The following is a 23,662-nucleotide window of genomic DNA, read 5'->3' on the forward strand; positions in this document are numbered from 1 at the left end:
TCTTGAAGCAATTTTAGCTTTCACTTTGGATGACTGATATATTTTCTGAATCACCTGGGTTCACTACATATTACTGTGTTCCTTGCACTTTTTTTTAAAGTCAACTGGGACTGGTCATTTTTGAAGAGAGGATCATGACTTGCAGGCTTCCATTAATGATAATTCCTTTGTAACTGATTCTTTCTCTGGGATCAAACTGTAAAAGCATTGATTATGTATGTCCTAAAACACTGTGACTTTTCTAGATCCACAGCACCTTGTAAGTTTTGAAAAGTATCTCCAGTCAATGAACTGCTCAGAAGAAATTTGTCTGCTCACCACATTTGCTCAGATGGCACAAACCAAACGGGCTGATGTTGATGAGGATTTCATTAAAATCATTGTTTTGGAGATATATGAGGTAAGAAATATTACTGGTCCATTTGGCAGAGGATGGAGCTGCTCATGTTCATTGTAACTTGGGAACTATGTCTGTTTAAACATGAAACATTCATGGTTTCTGTATCTTTGCAGTTAAAAAACAACTGATATAATGCTGCCTCTGAGGTTTATAATTTAGTGCTGAATTAAAATATTCTAAATTGTTTTTTCTTTTCTTTTTGGAGCAGATTTTCAAAGACTAAGCCAGAATGAAACACATTTGTGTTTTTTTTTTTTTTAACTTGTAGCTCTAAAATTCCTAGTGTAGCATGTTGTTTTTTTTTTATTTTTGTTGTTTTTATGTGCTTAGTTTTGGTCCATTTCTGTGCTGCTGGCCTCATAATTTCATCAGCTGTTTAAACAATTGTTTTTAATGTCGGCGTTTTTCAACCTTGTTGTCCAGAATCAGGAAGAACAACTTGGTTCTGTGTTTTCACAAAGATGGTATATTGTGGTGTCAGTGAAGGTCAGCCATAGCGAGTAACCTTTTTTCCCCTCATCTTCTCAGGTGTCGTATGTTAGTCTTTCAACAAGGGAGACATTTTCAAAAGTTGGTCGAGAGCTCTTGGGAGCAATTGCCAGTGTTCATACACAGATTATTTCTGTGCTGTTGGATCGAGTTAAAGAGACAATTGAGAGAGTTGGAATGGTAAGTGATAACCTCTGTCATTTAAAGCTGGTGCCCAGATAGAGGTCATACAGCTCAGTATGAATGGGTCATGTTAAAGACCTGTCCAGGGTTTTAATTTTTGTTGTATTACTGTTTAAAGCATAAGAACATAGTACAGGTTATTATTCCATGCTCAATACTGAATTGCCTTTTATTTTCTGTCCTCAAAGGTTTCTTTGTATCTGTTTAAAGAATTGCCTTTGTACCTGTGGAAACCTTCTTCATCTGAAATAGCACTGATTCGAGACTGGTTACTGAATTATAGTCTAACTACTGTGGAGAATAAACTGGCCTGCATTATCTTGGAAGGATTAAACTGGGGATTGGGTGAGCAGGTATGTCTTAAAGCCAGGGTGCTTGAACCTGGGTAGGTTTCCGGAGGAGAAAGTATTACTCAGCCTGGAACTACAACTGAATTTGGAGACAGTTAGTTATATACTGTTGATACTATAGCTGTACATTTGAAGGCATGGGATGGGAAATTCACAGTGATTTTCTAGCCTTCTGCCTGAGGATTTGCTTGTGTTGGATTCCTGTAGACTGTAACTGAAATTGAAAGAGACTGAGGCAAGATTTTTTTTTTGTCTCCAATAAGGGAAATAGCTGACTAAACTGCTGACAGGATACTTCTTGTAAGTCACTTGATAAAGTTATCTGTGACAGCAGAAAATAGAGGGATCCCCTAAGTGGTGTTTATGAGGGTGGTGTGACTGTAGTTTGCAGAATTGTATCCAGATATGTTTTCACAATGTAAGAAAACTCATGATTGAAATAGAGGTTTCAAAGCCTTGACATTTTTTTAAATGATGGGGAAACATTACATAGAAGGTTTGCTCTAGAAGCTTAATCTGTCTAGGATTCAATCCAAGCTGAGTGTACTTTTTTTAAAGAGAAACAGGAATAGAGTTGGGAAAAATCCTGTAGTTTATGTCCAGTCATTCATTTTAGCATTGTAACAATTCTTCCCTTTGCTGTGTTGATAACATGAGTACTTGGAGACAAAAGTTGCTTTACTTTTTCTCCCTATTTTTGACTACAGTTGAAAACAAGTGAATGGGTGGGAAAATTTAACTGGGAAGTCATTGCAATAGCAGTTGTGTCAGATAAGGGAGTGAAGATACTTCAATGAAGTTGCAGAAGCCTTTTAAATGAGGCAGAATTCTGATGTGATTCTGGATTCTGTTTTTAGAAGGATGCTCTTCATCTGGATCCAGCCATCCATTCTGAAGTTGCATTGATGGTCGTTGAAGCATACCTGAAATATCTCTCCCAGAAACCATACGCAGGATTGCTTTCTGAAAGCATAAAGCAGGTATTCCTTCTTCAAATCTACAGGGATAAATATACTGCTAGCGACAGATAAGAAAAACTACACACAAAGACTATTTTGTTTCTTATCCTCCTTTTAAGAGCTACATTATCATGATATTATCATAGCAATATCCCAAATCTGAATATTTTTGCAATCACAATGCTGTCTGAAAATACTGCTATTTTTCTGTGGGACATCTATATGAGAAGATAAGTGTTTTTAATATGTTCCCTTGTAGATTTGCATTGTTGTCTAGCCTGTAGTGACATCGTTACAGTCTGTTCTTCCTAAACGTCATCTGCTCATGCAGAGTTGGGCAGCCTTTGCTTATTGAAAGAGTATTGAATGCAACTGGTAAACATAAGAGGCATCCTTCCAGTGTCTCCAGTTCTTAATTCTACTTTATTTGAAGACTGGAGTGTTAATCTCTTTTAGGAGCTTTTTAATAGTGATCAGTGCTGTGTTCCCTGAACGCCCTACAAACAGTTTTATATTGATTTTTACAGCACACTGATGACTGAGAATGGTATGGCTCCAAGTTACAGAAGGGGAGTGGAAGGTTAGAAAGACCAAAGTTAAAAATACCTTTTTTAGATATTCAATCCAAGATGCTTGCATATGTTTATTCAAAGCTCCTAGCATTGTGTTGTTGCTTTGTCTCAGTATTTCCTATACAGTGTTTTCTCCTTTCCTGCACTCCTGTGCTTTTTTTTTCCCCCCCAAGTCTCTTTTTCCCACACTTTGGCACTTCATTATTTTCTCTGCACTTTTCTGTCTTCTTTCTCTGCTGTACTTAATTGTATTTTGTTGTCTTGTGACATCTAGATGAGTTCTCTGCCCAAACCTGCTACAACCTAGGTTGCTACTTGTATTGTTGGGTCTGTACTAACTGGAGCTTGAGGAACATTTCTGCTTAGGTTTTTCTGTACCCCCACTAAAAATGGAAGAAATGTCTGCACTGGCTCATGAATCTGAAATTTACACTGATCTGTCAGAGCTTGTACACTATTTTTCCTAAAGATCAGATGAAATTTGAAATCTTTTGATCTAAGCAGACTGTTCATGATAGGAGGCACTTTTGTGTTGCACAAAGACTTTGCCTGTCCACATTAAAAACTTCTCTTTAAGAGGAAACTATAAATTTTTAGACTTTGCTGACAGGTGGTAATTTTTATGTTTATTTGTTTATTTTAAAAAATGCCAAACACCTTCAAAGATGTGTGATGCTTGGTGTTTGTTTTCGTTTTTCCTTTTTTGAGTAAAAATATTTAATCCCAGGCTGATATTTAGTAGGGGAAACTTCAGCACAACAATGTGGTTTGATAGCTTTTAACAAAAGAGATGGGTGAAGGGAGAGAGGAGATGGAAATCAAGGTCACAGAAACACAGATTTGAAGTTAAATTAATTGGTGATGGTACAGGGTGAGTCTGAAAAATAATTACAGTTGTACTGGTCCATTGTCATGGTATTTTGATGGGATAAGCTCATCCAAGCTGACTGGAGTCCTCCCAGACTGCTGCCATATGTGATGTAGTATGGATGTGCTTCCTCTCATTGCTGCTACTTCTGCTTTGTTTCAGGTCTCTTACCTAGCTAGCATTGTTCGTTATGGAGAAACACCAGAGAGTTCCTTCAACCAATGGGCATGGGGCTTGATTTTGAGGTTAAAGCTTCACAGAAATGACCGTGGCATACAGTGTGGCTGGCCTGCAGTTCCTGTATCTGACAGCGTGCTTGACATGACAGAATCAATCACACTTCACCCCCTTCTGAAGGCTGTTAAAGCAGGCATCCCTATCGGCTGTTACCTTGCGCTGGCTATGACCACACTAGGTCACAGGTAAGTGTGTTCTCTGGTTTTGCTATAAATGGATGACCCAGTAAAAGAGTACCCTGCTCACTCAGATGGTGAGCTAAGAGCTATTAACATCATATGTAAGTTGGAAGATGATAACAGACTTCTGATGTGAGGGACTGAGCAGTCTTTAAGGACAAACAGTTTTGAACAGTACAACTACCTTTATTTTCCAAAAACTTTTCCAAAAATTGCCTTTTCCAAAACATTATGATCGTATTATCTTTTAACCACACTTAGCTACAGGTCAACTCCTACAACTTTCTAGCTGAGCTGCCATAAGAGTATTCAGAAAATACTAAGGAGGAAACCACTCAAGCTGATAATAATCAATGAGTAAGGGAGAACTTTATAACCTTGATACTGAACTTCCGAGTTGTTTCCAGTACTTTCAGCTGGTTTGTAGGTAAAGCTCTTGGAAATAATTAGGTGTAGTATTTGAATAAGATGCAGAGGCAGGGATAGATTAGATTTGATTAATCAGTCTCTCCCAGGTTTTGAAAATATCTCTTGCTCCTAGTAGAAGTTCTAAATAACTTGTTTCTTTCATATAATATTGCTGTGCTTTTTCAAGACAAGTTGTCTTGTATTTTTTCCTCTAACCACTGTTTGGTGCTATGGCTATGCCATAGATTCATACATGCTTATAGTGCTAGGTTGACTTGGGACCACTCTGAAGGTATTCTGGTTTGAAGATGGATGTTTTTACATGACTGAACACAGAATGAAGAATAAGGAACCTCTTTACTTTTGATATTTTTTTCCAAACACCCTTTATGACCTTGTTAAGAACCATTTCAAATAATCTCCTATCTAAATAAAAGTGCTGGTATTTCTCAGACAAAAGTACAAGGCCCGTAATGTTAGACAGAGGAAATAAAGAGCTTTAATGTATGCTAGTAGCTTAATACTTAATTTAATAGAATCATAGAATATCCTGAATTGGAAAGTTCCCACAGGGATCAGTGAGTCCAGCCTGTGTCCCCACACAGGACCATCCAAAATCCAAGCCTGTTATCCAGATGCTTCTCAAGTTCTGGCAGCTCAAGGCCATGACCACTGCCTGGAATAGTCTGTCTGAGCCATGTCCACCACTCTCTGGTGAGGAACTCTTTCTTATCACCCAGCCTAACCTTGCCCTGATGCAGCCTCATGCTGTCCCTCTTGTCCTGTTGATGTCACTGGAGGGCAGAGCTTAATACTGTCCCTTTGCTCCCCTGCAGGCTGCCCTGAGTCTTCCCCTCAGCCTCCTCAGGGCTGAACAAACAAGGGACCTCAGCTGGTCTTCATACGTCTTGTCTTTATACCCTTCACCATCTGCATAGCTCTGGTTTGGATATTCTCCAGTACTTTTCTGTCCTTCTGACATTGTGATTCCCAAACCAAAGCATCCAGTGCTGCAGCAGCACATAGCATAATAGGATAATCCCTCCCCTCTCCTGGCTGGCAGCCCTGGGCCTGATGCACCTCATGATTGGTTCTTTGGACTGCAATGCACACTGCTGCTCTGATTCAAGTTGTCACCAACCAGGACCCCCACATTCCTTCCTTTAGGGCTGCTCTCCAGCTTCTCATCTGTAAGTCTGTACAAATAGCCAGGATTGCCCCATCCGAGGTGCAGAATCTGGCACTTGCACTTTTTAAACTTGGCATATTTGGTGATCATTCAGCCCTCTAATTCATCAAGATCTTTCTGCAAGGCCTCTCTACCCTCCCAAAATTTAGTTTCATCTGCAAACTTAGTATGCATTTGAGTCCTGTACCCAAGGACTTATTAAAACAGTAAAGATAACTGGCTCCAAAATGGAGCCATGAGGAACCCCACATTTTTGTGGCTACAGGTTAGACATAAGATTAATGTTTACCATCTTGTTTGAGCATGCAGTACTTTTTTCCCCCTATCAAAACCTGATGCAGAGCAGTGTGCCAAGAAGCTCAATAGTCTGTTTTCTGGACAACAGTGGCAGAGTTCATCAGATCTAACTGTAACTGCAACACAAACTGTAAAGTAATGCTTGAGCTACATCCATAGGGAGTGGAGAAAAAAGTCCAGAGGATCATCTATCTGAAGGCAATGTCAAGGCAGATGATATGAAGCTCCTTCTGTAGATATTGCCATTGTCTCAAGAGAGAGATTGGTTGACAAGGTTAGGCAGGAGCCATGAGCTTTAAATTATTGTTTCAAACTTGGTGAAGGTTCCCATCCTCATTGATATATGGGTGTGTGTGTATGTATGTGTGTGTATATATACACTTAAGTGCCCCAGAAGATAGGAAATACTTAAGAAATCTTTCAGCTATTCAATAACTTCTTCAGCTGAAGAAAAAAGTTCTGAATTTAAGCTCTTTGGGATGTCAAAGTTTGTGTAAAGATACGGATGTCTTTATGTCTCATTTCACAAAAAAGACCAACATTCCACGTCTGTTTTTTTTTTTTTCAGTAGTCTACATGCTTTTCCTTTTTTTGTTGTTGTTCTGTTTTTACAGCATTGAGAAGTTCTGTGCTGAAGGGATCCCTCTTTTGGGTGTACTTGTCCAGTCTAGACACTTGAGAACAGTAGTCCATGTACTGGATAAAGTTTTACCCATATTTTACTCTTGCCAATATTATCTCCTGAAGAGTGAACAGTAAGTGTGATATATTCCTAACATGTTTATTGCTTAAGACCAGTGAAAGTTAATCTTAAGTGTATTATTCATTCTGGGTTTTGTGTTTAGTGAGAATGTGACGTGACAGGGAAGAATAACTGGTTTGTTTGCCAAAATACTTTTTGGCTTGTGGTTGAGAAGGCGGTTGTGGAAATGTCTCCTTTGAACATCATGTGCAAATACCACTAAATGTTGCTTTGCCATGGAAGGGGGCTGCGAAGAGCTGTATTGACAAGAGCTCTTGGCTGGAGGTGATTGGGAAAGATAAGCAGTTGATACTAACTGTGTCGTTGCTGGTAAGTTGAGCAACAAATGGGAGTGTTCCCAAGTGCTGGGCCTCAGTTTCTTTGTCCTGGTATATTAGTAATGTGGTCTCTCATGTGCTTTTGGTTTGTACCACGTGGTAGCTTCTCAGACAAATCCCGGGCTGGATTTGTGTGCTGAAGTGGATCAAGAACTATTCCCAAAAGGCAGCCTTGCTGTGACCCACCTCCTTAGGAGGGCAGGAGAATTAACTGCAGATGCAAAGCTTGTTCTGCTGCATGGTTTTAGTACCAGACAGTGGTCTGAAATGTATTTAACTGAATAGATTGAATGAGTCTCTTTCAAAGGGTTAGAGCTCTTCTGTAGAAGTTTCTGTGACTGGAATATCTGCTGCAGCCCATCTGTTGCTTCCAGGAAGCACTGCCTTTTCTAAAAAGCTAAGTGGAAACTACAAGCTACTGCTTGCTGTCTGCACAGCTGTACACTTGCAGTTTCTAGTTTGGCCACATTTCAAGATTTATGCTGTGTCATGTACTGTTCAGTTCTCAGATTCTGGAAGCATCCCACAATTTCAGATACTTTCAGCTCTGGTAAAGCAGCCTGGAGTCTAAAACAGTCTGCTTTGAACTGCTTGTACTATGCAAATGATGTGGTTAAAATGGATCTATTAACTTTGCAGCATGGTTGTAAAGCAAAACCCTAGTATGTGGGTGTCATTAGTGCTGTTGAATTTTTGTGCTCAAGTTTTAAGTTCTCTAGAAACAGTTCTTCTGTTTGTTATGCTGTATGATTTATTTTAGGATTAATTAATGGAACTTAATTTGTTAATATTCCTAGGTTTTTATCTCATGTCCAACTGTTCCTTCAGCTGGACAGTGGAGTCCCTCAAGGCATGACCCAGCAGGTCACACATAAGGTAACGCAGCACTTGACAGGAGTGAGTTACGGAGAAAATGTTAAACTGCTCAATAGCATGATACAGGTAAGAAGATTAAAAAAGAAAAACAACAAAACAGTTGCGGGAGAAATGCTTAAAAACATATATGTGTGCATATACGTGTGTACATTTACATTTTATATAAATACTTACATGTTTAACTAAGTTAATGCTTATAGTTACGAAGGTACTGAATGTGTCAGTTCTGCATCCACAGAATGTTCGTTATCGGGCATGACGTGTTGGCTTTGGTTTCCTGAAATATTTTGGTTCAAGCTTGCCTAAATTTGGCAGTTCACTGAACACGTCAACAATATGTGCCTGAAAAACTACTTGGATAGTAGGAAGATGGATTTCCTACTATCAGAACTTCTTGTGAAAAGAGAAAGTGATACAAATCACTACTGTCTCACTTGAGATAGTTAAAGAGTGAGGCAGATACATAAATGTTTGAAAGCTTTGCTTTTAACCATCAATTTATAACCATAGCATGACAAAACGTTTCTGTGTTCAGAAACAGCAGTCAAGAACCAAAGCCCACTATCATCTGAAAGTAAGGACTAAGAGATACTTGTCAACTCTGGGAGATCCTTTTGCAGGAACAGCAGGCAGCACTTCAGACCCAGGTGCTATTTATGTCTCCAGGTTGTAGGGGATCCTGCTTATTGTGGGCTTTGTTTTTGCTAATCCCATCAGATGCATAGATCTCTGAGATGTAGAATCTCTTCTGGAGGTTGGAGATGACAAAGCTCTATTTTTTGCATAGGTATAGAGAGCATTGCTGTGTGTTAAGGACATGCCCATAGCCTCATGCAAGCTGAACAGTTGTTCAGCAAATCCTTATGCTTCAGTTCAAGCTGAAGGAGGGCTCTTGAATAATTCTACCCTTGAATTTGTCAGACTCACATTTTCCGAAGTGGCCAGCCAAACGGAGTGGGGCCAACTGCAGTACTGGAGTTCTGGGTTCAGGTCCTCATCAGCCAGCAGCTGTGGCACAGGGACCAGGCAACGCTCTACTTACTGGATCACTTATGTAAAGCTGCTTTTCAGTACAGCCAGGAAGACTGCATACAAAAGCTGCTTTACCAGCAGCACAAGGTATATGGGTGTGGTGTGTTCCTGTGGCTGTTGGATAAATCTCATTTTCATACGAATCTGTTTTCCTCAAAGGCAACAAGAACAGTTGCAATAATGAGTGACAATGTGGTTATGCTGTTTGATTTGGCTCTGAATAGGTCAAGATGAGTGGAATAACTGATAATTGATTGATAATAAAAACCTATCTGAAACTCAGATTTCATTCAGAGTTCTACCGTAGTATTTTAGTTTGTATTCTTTTGCATTTTGTATGTTAAGCAGTATCTTTAGGGCAAAGTAGAGCATCCTCTCTTGAAAAAAACAGTGTCACTGTAAAACAATCTTTTCACTGATGAGAAGTAAGGTACAAGCGTGGGATTCAGTAGTAACTGGCTGAGCTGTGGTTGGAAAGTAATTGTTTGAGTCAGAAAGGAACCTCAGGAAAAGCAGCATGATATCTCTGTAGCTTGTAAATCATCTATTAGGCCTCTTAGGGGAAAAAAATGTTTTGTGTTTCCTTGCAGAATGCTTTAGGTTATCATTGTGACAAAGGTCTGCTGTCTTCTCTTGTTAGCTGGATTGTGGCAGGCAATGTGACTCCCTCCTTTGTTGAGGGCAATGCCAACTCATCTCAGGTAAGTGTATGATGGTGTTACATAAACAGCCCTGGGAAAAGCAACACACAGGTGTTTGTTTTTTCCTGCTTTCATGGGTTTTTGTAGACTTCCTCTTGCTCTTTCTTTCTTCCTAGCTCTCCTTCTACAAGTATTCTTGTGATAAAATCCTAATTTAGCTGAACAAAGCATTGCAGATTTCTTATACCAGTGAGAGCAGGGGCATTCTTCCACAGAGGGGTTTTGTTGGATCTGTGTCCAAGAATGCATAAGCAGAATTAATTTGTTAAGACTAATACAAATCTTTAGTTGCTTTTGATATATATTTAGCGGGAGAAAGTGTGTAAAGGCTGACTCTTCTGCTAGATTCATCCTTTTCTGATTAATGTTTTCCCTTCTGCTGAAACATAAAGAAAAACAAAGCAAAGCATAGCAGTACCCCAGCTGGAGATGGAGTGCTCAAAATCAGGCGCTGTCCAAAAAGGATATGTGCCTGTAAATAAGGAGGAAAGAGTTTTTCAGTTTCCTTTTCTTGATGTGATACTACTGCAGATTTTTAATGAGAATCTGGAAAAGAAAGAAAACAGCAAGCAATTTTGTTATCAGTATTTCCATTGTTATTGTGTTGTACAGGTCTGGTTTTCGTGGATGGTGTTAAATATTGAGTCCATATTTGAAGAGGATTCACAGCTTCGCAGAGTTGTGGAGAGGGAGTTAATTATTAATGATTTGTCTCCTGATCAAGCTTTGAAGGTGAGCGAGCTGTTCATTCTCTATTTATAGGGGAACTGCTGTAGTAAAATACTCTTCTCCATTGTGCAGTTTTTATCTCTTTCACTTCTTTTTTTTTTTTTTTTCAGGACAAAAGCATAACTAATACCTTACCTGCTTGGCTTTCCAGGGGAGAAATGTATTTAATGGAAGCTTTGCTTTGTGTTTTGAGTTGAATATTTAAAGACTACCATATAAATCTGTTTTTAATATGTAATTGTTTACAGAAAACTTAATTCAGTAACTAGTGAGTTTACTTGATATCCTGGGTCATCTGAAAGCCTTTCAGGCTGTGGGGCATCGATTCTATATCACTGAGATGGGTGCTCTTATTTTACAGGTGGGAAAATGTCTGTCAGAAAGCTGCTTTAAATCTGAATTTTACAAAAAGTGAATGCCATGTTTCTCCCTGCTGCTGCTTTGTTCTCTAACACCACCAGTCTTATTAAAGCCTAAAACAAGAACGTCTGCCTCTATGAGGGAGACGTGTAATTAGCACCAAAGGCCCTTACATTGGCTTTTCATTACAGTAGTACTCCCACTCATGCTTTTATAATTTTCTCACAAGCATCAGTGGCAGCAGCATTGTTCTCTAAGAGCTGCTACCTGATGTATAGATGTATCATAAATTTACATATGAATGTATTCAGACTTCTCCTTGTAATTGCTGACTTTTCATGCTGTGCTGATCTGCTGTCACAGCCTGCTGCAGGGAACTGCACCAGGGCACTTGTCTGATAACGTTTTCTTTGCAGAAAGCCCAGACCCAGCTGAAGCTGCCTGTTGTACCTTCACTTCAGAGGCTCATGATTTATCGCTGGGCCCATCAAGCCCTTGCTACTCCTGCTGATCACCCTCTCATGCCACTAATCTGGCAGAAATTCTTCCTGCTTTACCTTCACAGACCGGGACCACAGTATGGGTGAGTCTGATCATAAAGGCTGTGGCAAAATAGCGAGCACTAAGATGCTTGCAGTGTAGTAAATGCCTCACTCATCTGAGAGCAGTGGTTACCAGTAACTACTCCAGAGTCAGTTTAGCTGCAGATGTCCTGATTTGGCACTTGACTTTTCTTTATTTATTTTCAGACTACCTGTAGATGGCTGTATTGGAAGACGATTTTTCCAGAGTGCAGCCCACGTTAACTTATTAAATGAAATGAAGCAGCGCTTAACAGAGGTGGCAGACTTCCACCACGCTGCCAGCAAAGCACTGAAAATGGAGAGTCCTGTAAAGAGCAGCGACAGATCACTGGAGAAGGCGAGCTGCTTGCCAGGTTACCTGACTTCACCAGAATTGCATAAGGAGCTTGTCAGGTAAAGAAGGCTTGCTCTGTTCAGTTTCATTCAAGACAGATGCTTGAGCTGCTAGCTGCTGTGCTACTGGAGCAGTGTTAGCAGTGGGAGATATGAAGGGTTGCAGCTCTTGGCTGACCTAGAGTCACTAGAGACCTAAGCACTTGTTACGTACCTAGTTGTGGTCATATCTCTGTTGACACAAGGTGTTTTGTTGAAGGGAGTTGATCTTACTAATTAAAGCACAACATTATTGATAGAGTTGTCACTCTCCTTAAGGGAGAGCTTTGTTGTTTAATTAATGCTATTCCCATTTTGTTAAAATACTTCTTATTTAGGCATATTTGCTACTTTTATGTACATTACTGACTATCAATGTAAGAGCTGCATTGTGTGTATTATACGTTTGACACAGGCTGGGAATTTGATACATCAGGGAATTCACTGGGAATTTCAGCATGTGATTCAGTTAGCACAATTTACCAACCTACTGTGCCAGAGCTGAGCTGCAATTGTGTTACGTGCTAGCCTGAAAGTGGTACATCTGCCTACTCAAAACCTTAGTGAAAGCATCTCCTCACTTTTGAGTAGTTAAGGAGATATTCAGTTACTGCTGAATACAACTACAACTCAGCTGATGAACACTTGTCTCTGTAAGGAATCTCTGTAAGGAATGGCAAATTGGCTGTTTCTAGGAGCCATGTATCTCAATGAAACCATAAGTAAGTACAGAAGTGCATGTTTCTGTTGCAGAGGCTTGTGATTTGAGAAGTGTACCTTAAGAAATATTTGCAGTGTTACAGTGTCTGGATTTTCCTAGAATTTACAGTTGGAAAAGATAACTGGGAAGGAGTCCCTTGATGAGGGGGGTTGGGCATACAGCATCTGAGCTGCTGATAAGTGTCTCCCCCCAGCAATCAATATGTACTGTACAAACAAATAAGGGAGCTTATAAATCCTTCTCAGTCATAGGTGAAAAATAATCTAGAGATGTTCACTGACTATAACTTGATTAATATTTTGTCAGCCTTTTGTTTCAAAGGATTTCCCCACTCCATCATAAATCTTGGCTGTTCTACAGGCAAATTAATCTTATGCTCAGAAAGTTTAATGGCCATCTAGACAAAAGAGAAAATATGGGCTGAATTAATCAGGCCTGACTTTTGAACTTACATTTTCTCATCAGTGACATTGATGCAGAAAACAGGAATTTGTTTGTGATATTTAATACTGGTACAAAGATGTGGTGATGGTCTAGTTCTCCCCTGTATTCAATCAGGAAAACTTAGGTGGTATGATTTGAAATATAGGTAGCACTCATCATAGTGAAGGATGAGATATGTATATTTTTTGAAGTACGGAGTTAGGAGAGAAAGAGAGGATAATGTTGGTGTGAATCTGAATCTGAAAAGAAAATAATAGGACAACGCAGGTATGAGCTTTCAGAGCAGGCTTCTTAGGTACATAGATATCTTCCTTGGTCTTTTGCATGGGCTTATTGATGTAATTCTCTAACTTATGACCCAGGGTTAGAATTTTTTCTTATGTACTGTTTAGTGTAAATGTCTTCCTGTTCTAAATTTGTACAGTTGCTCTTGGTTATTGCACTTCTTGAGTGGTGAGTGTGGAACAGGCTTCCAGGGCTGCTGGAGCTGAAGGAGCATTTGGACACTGCTCTGAAATGTTAGGCATTTGGGCTGTCCTGTGTGGAGTCCAGTGCTGGACCCGTGATGTTTGTGGGTCCCTTCCAACTCAGGATGCTCCATGGTTCTAGTTTCTTTGCACTGCTGCTCTTTGAGCTCAGAGTTAGAAAACTAATGAGAAAGCCTCTGAGAAGTCTAAATTTTGATCCGTATCAACTCTTATCACAGTTTGTTGCCTTAACTTTAAGCCTCCAGAATGAGACTACTGTGTAATATATGCTGTATATATTGATTTATTTTTTCATTTTTTGTTTTTCTTCTCAGGCTTTGCAATGTTTTTATTTTGTGGTTAGAAGAAGAGAGCTTTCAGAAAGGAGACACATACATTCCTTCTTTACCAAAGCAGTATGATGCACACAGACTTGCTAAAATCATGCAGAATCAACAGGTGATGTACTAATGACATTGGCAAGATGGGATCCAAAATTTGCTTCATTTGCTAACGTGGGTCCTCTAAAGAAGTGAGAGACTTAGTGTCACTGATCTTCAGTACTCCTCTATCATGTATGATAGCTTTAGGAAAAGGGTCAGAATGGTAAAAATCCCGTGCTCTCTTAAGCTGCCTTTCTTTATACTTAAGACAGCCTCATGTATAGATTTTTAGCCTGTCTTAGTGAGAATACAGTCCTTATTTTTTTTTTTTACTGTTCTACAGTTCTTTCTATGTTGTAACTTTAGAGAAATATCTGATCTGGATCTTTAAATTGGAAGTACAAATCTGCTTATATTTGTAATCCGTAAAATACCAGGTTCAGATTTAAGCTAGTGAGCAGAAATACATGCTATTAAACCTGAGTAATTATTAACCTGAGGAATTACTAGAATTTAAATGCCTGTGAGAGGAAGATTTTGGACAAGCATTTCTTTGTGCATGCCTTATTCTCATTCCTCTCGTGTTTGTCAGATTTCTTCTCTATTTTTCAGTGTTTTGTATGCATACATACAAAATTGTTAAATTTTTTTCTTCACTTCAGATACTTTTTTAATATAATTTTACTATAACTCAAAATTGCAGTCCAGTTTCATCTGTTTCAGCATCCTAGCTAATGCAATAGGTACATAACTTAGAATAATTACCAGAATTATGGTGATTTAAATTAACTATTCTGTCCCTCTAGGATCTGTGGATGGAGTATGTCAATATTGAACTGATACACCACGAGTTTCAGGAAGCTATAAACCTTTGGACACAGACTCAACTTGAATCACACACACCAGCTGCTATTCCTGCAGGGCAAACAGATTTCACCAACCCTTTGTCAGGTAAGAGATGAGAATGTTGTTGGTGAAACTGGGATAGGAAGGGTTACTATTATGCGTTAACTCACCCAAAAAAGCATCTTCCAGACAGGCTGGATCTTCAGAAAGTGTAGGTAAAAGGCAGCTGCAAGCAAAGACAAAAACCACTATGACTAATCCCGGAAAGTTTGTTTCTGGTATTTTTGTTAGCTGCATGTTTCCTTGCTGTTTGCTTGGAATATTAATGCAGCAAAAGCCTTGTTTTAGACCAAAAAGGGATAATGATCACTGTGCGTGTATTAAGGATGTGGTGAGATAGGATTTTTGGGGTGCTGATTAAAAAGGGGAGGGAGAGAGTAGGAGTCTGGAATGTCTTTATAGGTGAGTTGGCATTATTTGGGTGAACTGGGTGGGAATCAGCAGAAGAAGAGAACTGAACTGGAAAGAGAGTGTGCTGTGGGAAGGAATTGGAGCTGACAAAACTAGAGACAGGGGTGAATTGTAGGTAAAGGAAAGTAAATTTGGCTTGGAAAGAATAATGAGCCTCTGCCAGAGGAGGAGAATAAATGGAGGTGGTAAGAGGAAAACTGAACAAGTGTAAGTAGGAGTGGCTAGAGGTAAACAAGGAAAGCTGTGGCTCCTTGAATCCTCACAATGTTTGGGGCAGGTAATGGAAATCAGTTTTCTGAAATAAAAATGGTTAACAGGTAGAGGAAGATTAAAGGGGTGGAGTACTGAGAGTGGTGCTGAAAGTGTTTCATGTTATAAAAAAAAAAAAAAGACAAGAACACAACCAAACAAAAAATAAAAGATACAAAAAAACCTCAGAATGAGATAATAATTTTGCAATTTATTCTAAAGTTTTCTTATTGACCAAGTGATTTCTGATTTCTCTTCTAGCCAAAGAGAGGATAATGAATAATTTGAAGAAGTTTGATTTGCCCAAGCCTCCTCTTTCACTCCAGCCTATGAAAGCCCCTGTGCCAGTTATTTCCTCTGCCAGTCTGATAAATCAGAAAGAAGCAATTCATCTCACGCACACCGACCTTAAAGTCTTGCAGGGACATGCCAAGTAAGACTTTGGTGTTTTCCTTCTGCCTCCCAACTGTCCAACAGTATCTTCAGGTCTCTTTTACAGCAGTCTAACTGGTGGAGTTAGCACAAGCCTGATGGTATTTGGCTTCTACCTGTTTGCCCAGGTTATTTTTTTTTGCTGCTGCATCATTCTTTGTTCTACTCCTTTAACTGACTGCTCAGGTTTTATCTAATGACTGAGATTACATCAACTGGCATCTGACAGCCACATATTCTTTTCTCATTCATTATACTTCTTAATTAAATCTTCCCTTTGGCCTAGGCTTACTGAAAATTAGTTAACCATTTTGCACTAGTTTAGTGGTGATAATCTGAGGCATAGGGATGCTAGAGAAAGAGACTTCATTTCTGAGAGCTCCTAGGTCTGTGGATGAAAGAGAGGAAACTTTATTAATATTCCTACTAAGAGAATTCAGGTGAAGTATTTTTCAAGTTTCAGACACAGCTGATGGCTCATAGCCATTCCCACACAATGTCATCATTTAATAATATTATTTAGAATAAATTAAAAAAATCCTCATTAAGCCTAAGGAAGAATGTACCTCAATGATACCAGCAGCAATGTCATGTGGGTTCTTTTCTGTTGACTGAATCATTCCACAGTCCAGTTTTTTTTTTCTTTTTTGCCTGGCAGAAAATTTCTTCTCCTGCAGTGGATGATCTATTTAATTTTCCATCTGGTCATTGAGAATAATTAAAATAAATTTTCTATTCAGGCTTAAGTAGTTTTGCTCTTCTTTTGAAGCATTTTTTGTTAGAACTTTGAAGTTCTATCACTACAGAATTATTAACACAGTTTCCTAAGTTTTTGTTTTCTATTATATAAATATATATATTTCTGTTAGGAGTTTTTGTATAGCCCATTAAATTGAAGCCTCAGCTCTTCCTTTTAAATTCCTAGCATTGCTATTCTTGCTAAAGATTTCAGTAACCTCATTAATAAATACTTTTCAGAACTGCAGCTCTTTGGGAATCCCAACATGTTGCTCTGAACAGTGAAATACTGGACACCCTACCTAAGCTGTATGTCAATCGGGAGGAGCAGATCACCCTCCACCTGGAGTGCCGGGGAGCTTCAAGTAAAGGCTGCCAGGGAGCAGCTCTTGTCACAATCCAGGTTAGAGATAGGGCATCCTTTCTGTTTTGGGACTGGTGGACGTGGGTGATGGAAGTGAAATGGTTGAACGGTTACAAGAATGGACTTATTTGGTGAGGTGCTGCCATAAGCCTGTTAAAATAAGTAAATATTAAGAAAAGTCAAACAACTGAAGCTTGAAATACCTCATATGTAATTCTCTGAAGGAGATGTGGATCAACAGAAGAACAAATTACTCTGTAAAGTTTTGGATTAGTCACAGTGTCTGTGCTAAATTGCTTCCCGATGTGTGAATGTAGGAATGTACTCACAGATAAGAATGAAGGTATCAAAATGTTCACAGATTAATTCCTATATTGCTTGCTAAGCGAATGTATTGATGTTGCCTAAGTTTCCTTTCCTGTGGATTAAGTCTTTTGTCAAAGACATGGATTATATTAATGTGTCATCATGAAATGAGAATGTGACTAAGGTGTAGAATGCAGTAAATCTTATCAAAACTCCCAGGGGAAAAACTTCTATAGTCAGAGTTCTCTTACAAGGCTCTGCTTCATTTTTAGTTGCAAACATAAAAGAATTTTTGGAAAAGATACTATTCTGAAGTGTATGTCTCTTTCTGTCACTTAGTTTGAGGGGAAGCATAAAAACGAAGCAGTGAGCCAGCAGCTTCATGCTCTGCGTAAAGAAGTGAGACAGCTGCAAGCAGAAGCCACAAAGCCACCTTCTCTGGGTGTTGTGGAAGCAGCAGTGCACGTGGAAAACTTTATAACGTAAGTTGTTCAGGCAGAGTTTTACGTAGCAATGCTTTTTATAATGTATATCAGTGTAGATCAGCAGCAGAGCTGGAACCCTGAGACCTGCATGTTTACGATAGACCTCTAAAGGAATAAGCCTATGTGTTATCAGAGGAGATAACTGCTCATCATTCAAGCATAACATGGCACAATATGTTTCCTACTTCAACTTATTATTCTCTGCATTAGAATATCCTTTTTAACCATGCAAGAGCAGGAGGAGTGATGGCAGTGATGCTATGTTAAGCTTTAAAATATGGCAAAGTTTATTATTCTGAGAGTGAAAGGCACTGGTTATGGTTGCCCAGAGGAGCGAAGTTTCCCTCCTGAAGATCTTCAGAAGCCACCTGTTCATTGGCTTGGATTCTCTGCTCAGCATGACCCTGTTGGGGCAGTGGGACCAGGGGGACACAGAAGTCCCTGCACAACCCAACCATTCAGTGATCCTGTGAAACCACGCTTGATTATCATGTAAACATTTATCTTAGTGCGATGTGTTGACACAAGAAACCTTTCTTTAGTAACATAGATTACTTTCCATATGCAAATTGAATCTGCTCTTTTTTTTTTTTTTTTTTAACAGGACCTTAATAAATATCTACAAAGTGCAGCCTATGCCTGCAATTAAGAAAGTTGGAATTAGTTTGTTTTTTATCGTAGTGGAGTACGTGTGTGATGAAACTCAACGCAATCCTCCTACAAGGCAGTTCTTCACTTCCTGCATCGAGATCCTAGGCCAGGTGAGTATATTCTCTAGTATTGTATGCTTAATATTTACCCTGTTGCCTGCTGATATCGAGTATCTAAAACCTTCAGAAGCCTGAACATTAAATTCTAAGCTTCTATCCCATTCCTCACTCAGCAAGTTGTGTAATGTACATAGTATATTGGACAGTTTAGGCCTGCATGCGTGCAAAACAAAAACCTCTGAGATACTTGCTCAGCACTGAAAGATGCTCCCTATTAATTACATGCTACATTAATTAAATGCTGAAGCAAGCTGGATTTTCATAGGGATGCTTAAAGTTTGATACAGTACATAAAGGAGTGATTTGGCATGTGTTTCTCTGTTATGGATCATTTTCTAGCTGACACAGATCTGTGTTTAGTTGGTTTGACTTCTAAAGCCTTGCAGAGTTCTTTGTGCACTGAGTTGGCAAAAAGTTTGCTGCTTCTTGGTGGTCATGTTTGCGATGAGATTGCATTACTTAGATGCTCAGTGAAAAAGCATTCTCCTCTGCTGTGTGTCCAGATATTTATTTTGATCTCTTAGATACAGTGTTTTTCCTGTGTCCAACTGTACATTAGGAGTTGGGTTACTGAACAGCTTTCTATAGCCATAGTTCTATGTAAATCTTTACTAATGTCAAATAGGGCTGCTGAAATCTGGATTCACTTTCTATAATTAATTTATCAGAAAAATTAGATTTCTGAATATCTTTATGCAGTGTTTGTGGTCACAAGTGCTATTCTTCAATGTGCTAGGGAAGCAATGTTTATTTTACAATTACCTTTGGTGGAACAGCAGTATTTACTTGAAGTTGCTCTCAAACAGTCAGCCTTTACTTTTTAGAATATATGTTTTTTAAATAGTAAGTTATTATTATCTAAACAAAAAGTTGTAAGGCGCGCTTTTGTTTTTTTTTTTTTTTCCCCAGTAGATTCATAACGGACCATTTTTCTCATTATTCCTTAGGTGTTCATCAGTGGGACCAAGTCAGAGTGCAAACGCCTCCTCCAGACAATCCTGCACAACCGAAGGCTCTGTACGCTTCTTTCTCCGTACTTCACTCCTGTTGCTTCTCCTGATGAGTTTGTGGCTTTATATGAAAAAGTTGTGACCTTCCTGAGTGAGGACAACAGTGATGTTGTCTTCATGCTGTTGACAAAGGTAAAATACCTGTATGAATATTGAATCTGTTTTTTATGGGTTGCTGATGTGAGTCTTCTTAAAGCTATGGAAGAGAAGTAGAAACCTGGTGCTTCAAAATATCTTTGACGGCTTTTATGTGTTGCTCATACTAAATGCTGTTTGTTATATTTAAGCTAAAGAGAGGCTGGAAGCAAATCCAGATAGGAATGTTGAACTAGCCTTTCCTAGCCCAGATAATATCAGCGTGTGCTTCCTATGGCTTCCTCTTTGGTACACTCTTATTGTTGAGGTAAATCAAAGCAGGCACTGCATGGTATCTTCTGTTTGATATCTCTGAGGAGGTGTTCATCCAAATTGCCAGTGAATCCCATCTGTCTTTAAAACAAAACAAAACCGAAAAAAAAAACCCCAAAAAAACCAACCAAAAAAGCAGACAAACAGAAATCTTTCTTCTCATTAGATTCTACAGAGAAGGAGCTCTACAGCTGTGACTGTCAGCTGGGTCTGGTTTGGGCACGACTGAGCTTTCCTTGTTGGCATAAAGCACCACTGTCTCTGCTGAGCCAGTTGAAAACAGATTGCCTGGAGGCTACAAAAGCTTTGAATTTCTGTATTAAAACTTAGGGACTTCAAGGTCTAGCCCAGCATAATGCATTTAAGTGTTTGTTTGATAGCATTACTGAAGCGTGGAAGCTCAAGTGCATTTCTATAAATTGGAGAATTCCCTGATAAAAGTCTCTATAAATTCAGGGACATCTCTAATATGCTGAATCACAACCTTTATAGAGAGTTACCTTAGTTTTAGGAAGGGGGTTAGTAAAATGAAAATTTCTTAGGTTTTCCATAAGAACATAAAACCTGGGGAGGCTTTTCACCCTGATGGTTTCTCCCTTTTCCTGAAGGTGCTGTGGCCATGAAAGCTTCTACTTACAAATGCTTCCTGTCCTTTGTTCTAGTTTGACCTTATGCAGTGGTTAAATGTCACTAAGCCGCCTCTATCTGAACGTACCAGGCTTCTGGAATCTATTCACTTGGCTCTTAATGCATGTGGCCTTGAACCTGAAGAAGATATTTTGATGCCGTTTAATATCTTCTGCAATCATTGGACCAACCTTCTCCAATATCAGTTCCCTGATCACTATAGTGATTTTCTAAGACTGTTTGTGCAAAGTGAGTATCTGAATTGATAGTGTGCTAAGCTTTTTGTACCCTTCTGGGTTATTTACAAAGAGAGAAGAGGAGAATAACAAGAGTAGTGTGATATGCCCAGCCAATCCTCAGGGCTGGCCCTCCTGGCCAACTCCCCACTGTTTTCCTTTTTTTGTCACATGTCACATGCAGTGTAGAAGACCCCTTTGTCCAGTTTAGGTCAGTGTGTCCTGGTTCTGCCTCCTCCCAGCTTCTTGTGCCCTCCAGCCCCACAGCTGGCAGGAACTGAGATGGTCTTGGCTGCATGCAGCACTGCCCAGTGACAGCTAAAACATCCATGTGCTTTGGTTTTCTCCTAACGCCAAAACATAGCACTGTACAGGACACTATGAAGGGGGAAAAAAGCATGTGTCCCATCTGAAACCAGAATGCTTTCTGTTTTCTCCCAGGCTCTTCAGAGCAGCTTCTAAGCCCCGACTGTTGGAAGGCAGCACTTAAAGCTTTGGGATGTGGTTCACCAATGACTGAACAGGGGAGCTTCAAGAAAAGTGATTGCACTGAAAGTCCTGTATTGCAAGATGCTGGAGAAATCCTCCTGTCTGCAGAACAGGTGAGTAGCTCTCTGGTTGATTTACTGTGTTCTGCAGCTGAACAAGTGTCCCAACAGTGACAATACTACTGTGCAGTCTGTCTTCAGCTGATTAGTGTTTTTCCTTTTTACAGGTTAGAGAGACAATAGAATGGCTTTCTACCTCTTTCTGCAAGCTTCGTCTGGCTTCAGTGGACTTCAGGACCTTTGGTCTCTTTTCGAAATGGAGTCCTTATGTGCCTGAAGTAAACACATTTTTGGAGTATCTTATTAAACGGCTTATTGAAACTGAAGTCGTCAGTTTAGCCCAAGAGCCAGTTGGCAGCAACAGAGTTTTAGCAGGTAATGTGTCTTAAGAGCACATCACAGAATCACAGAAAGGCCAGGGTTGGAAGAGACCTCAAGGGTCATGAATCTCCAACCCCCCTGCCACATGCAGGACCACCAACCTCCACATTTAATACCAGCCCAGGCTGCCCAGGGCCCCATCCAACCTGGCCCTGAACACCTCCAGGGATGGATGGGTTATCCACAGCCTCTCTGGGCAGCTGTTCCAGAACCTCACCACTCTCTCTGTAAAGAACTTAAATGCTACTTACTCTCTGTAGAGAACTTCACATGACTTGAAGCTGAGTGCTTGTTCTTGATTTCTTCTGTTAAAGGCCATTTAATTTTCTCTTTATTTGTGTAACGATGACAGCCTTGAAATACAAACAAGCTCTGCAGAGAGCCAATTGGGACTTCCTTTGTTCTTATATTCCTGCTTGCTGGAGGATCCTTCTTTAAATTTCCTGATCCAGAGTTTGCTTTCAGATTATTTTATGAACTGATCCCTCTTTAAAGAAGAATACGATCTTTTGCTCTGAGCACAGGTTTGGAAACAGGGGAGAACTCGGTGTCATCACGGTATCATGGTATATGGTTTTTAATTTGGAGAAAATTGTCTCTGCATCTTCTATTTGAGTATGTGGATAAACATTTTGTGAGTTATTACGCCTGCAATCTGAAAGATATTCTAAAGTAAATAATAATAATAATAAGATCTAAACAGTACAAAATGCTTATGATTGTTGTTAAAACAGTCGTAGTATTGATTAAAGTTACAGGCCTTGGGCATCCAATTTTTGATTATAGAGAACTGATACAATGTTGTAATAAGGAGAGAACATTTTCTCCAGGTTTGGAGAAGTAATTTGTTCATGACTGCTGATTTGAGACATAATCTTCTTCACTTTGTTTTTTCTAGCATTGCAGTCCTTGTATTCAGTTATTGCTGGACTCTTTAAGCCATGGATACTCGTCTTAGACAAGGAAGATGCAAGGTATGAATTTGCATTAGCAAAAATTTATTTAATTTTTAATAGGAAGAGCATTAGTTCTGTAAGAGTGGCTTTTATTATTGTGATTTTTTAAATTGTGTTATGACTTCCTGCTTAAATAGCTGTTGTATGTGTCATATTGTTAATGGTTATGCAAGTATTTAATGAATTGCATAAGGAAATTGTACAGTACTTACACTACAGTGCTTTAGGTACAAGAAATAGGAACAGAGATGAGAAAAATAGGGATAGAATGCAGCTAGTTCTGAAAACACATTCGAATTTCATTTTTTAATTCGTTTGTTTAATAACAAAAAAAAAAACAAAAAAAGAAAAGCCTAACAAATGCAACCCCATGTGCCAGTGCTGTATTAAGGAACCCTAGGTGAGATCAGTACTATGATGATCTGCTAACTTGTTATACCTTTGTTTTCACACGGAATTATTTTTAGTGGTAGGCACCTAAAGTTGACTTTATTCTAGAGCCAAAGGCTTTTTGAGCTTTGAGCATGTCTCCTGTATTTCACCTGAACGTCGACTGTTGGTGGTATGCACTATCATCTGGAAGTTCCTACAGTTTGCTTTTTAATTACTGTAGGAAATATCAAACAAGTAATTTCCACTTATTTGATGGTGTCACGTACCTTCAGTGCAGCATTAATGTATGCAAGGAAGGAAAGAACAGTCCTGAAGTATTGAGTTTTGAATGAAAGAGCTGCTGATACCTGTACTATACTAAATGTCTATGCTGTACAATATGTTTACACACCTGTATGATTTCTAGTAACTAACTCAGCACTGATGTTTTTGTTGCTTTATTTCTGCTTTCAGTAACCAGCCCTGCTACCCTTGGTTGGAGAGTGACACTCCTGCAGCATCCAGCATGGTGTGTTTGTTTGCAGATTGCATCAAGCTTTTGCACGAGAGCTTTAAAGGTATG

General features: G+C 39.3%; 1 protein-coding gene across 3 annotated transcripts in view; it reads left to right on the top strand.

The window, feature by feature from the left end:
• Window positions 1-23,662, top strand: part of EPG5 (ectopic P-granules 5 autophagy tethering factor) — a 50,819-nt gene that overhangs the window by 15,952 nt on the left and 11,205 nt on the right. For all 3 annotated transcript variants that reach the window (XM_085213205.1, XM_085213206.1, XM_085213207.1), the window contains exons 12-35: window positions 246-400; window positions 929-1,069; window positions 1,261-1,425; window positions 2,280-2,402; window positions 3,984-4,243; window positions 6,746-6,886; window positions 8,009-8,153; window positions 9,009-9,206; window positions 9,710-9,820; window positions 10,433-10,552; window positions 11,326-11,492; window positions 11,659-11,886; window positions 13,833-13,956; window positions 14,687-14,831; window positions 15,708-15,879; window positions 16,857-17,019; window positions 17,626-17,768; window positions 18,376-18,532; window positions 19,489-19,683; window positions 20,622-20,835; window positions 21,264-21,424; window positions 21,538-21,745; window positions 22,650-22,725; window positions 23,554-23,657. In XM_085213205.1, coding sequence (XP_085069331.1) covers window positions 246-400; window positions 929-1,069; window positions 1,261-1,425; window positions 2,280-2,402; window positions 3,984-4,243; window positions 6,746-6,886; window positions 8,009-8,153; window positions 9,009-9,206; window positions 9,710-9,820; window positions 10,433-10,552; window positions 11,326-11,492; window positions 11,659-11,886; window positions 13,833-13,956; window positions 14,687-14,831; window positions 15,708-15,879; window positions 16,857-17,019; window positions 17,626-17,768; window positions 18,376-18,532; window positions 19,489-19,683; window positions 20,622-20,835; window positions 21,264-21,424; window positions 21,538-21,745; window positions 22,650-22,725; window positions 23,554-23,657 — 3,816 coding nt within the window. The remainder of the gene's footprint in view (window positions 1-245; window positions 401-928; window positions 1,070-1,260; window positions 1,426-2,279; window positions 2,403-3,983; window positions 4,244-6,745; window positions 6,887-8,008; window positions 8,154-9,008; window positions 9,207-9,709; window positions 9,821-10,432; window positions 10,553-11,325; window positions 11,493-11,658; window positions 11,887-13,832; window positions 13,957-14,686; window positions 14,832-15,707; window positions 15,880-16,856; window positions 17,020-17,625; window positions 17,769-18,375; window positions 18,533-19,488; window positions 19,684-20,621; window positions 20,836-21,263; window positions 21,425-21,537; window positions 21,746-22,649; window positions 22,726-23,553; window positions 23,658-23,662) is intronic.

Source organism: Meleagris gallopavo, chromosome Z (assembly GCF_905368555.1).
Source record: "Meleagris gallopavo chromosome Z, MGAL_WU_HG_1.1, whole genome shotgun sequence".
Taxonomy (NCBI): Eukaryota; Metazoa; Chordata; class Aves; order Galliformes; family Phasianidae; genus Meleagris; species Meleagris gallopavo.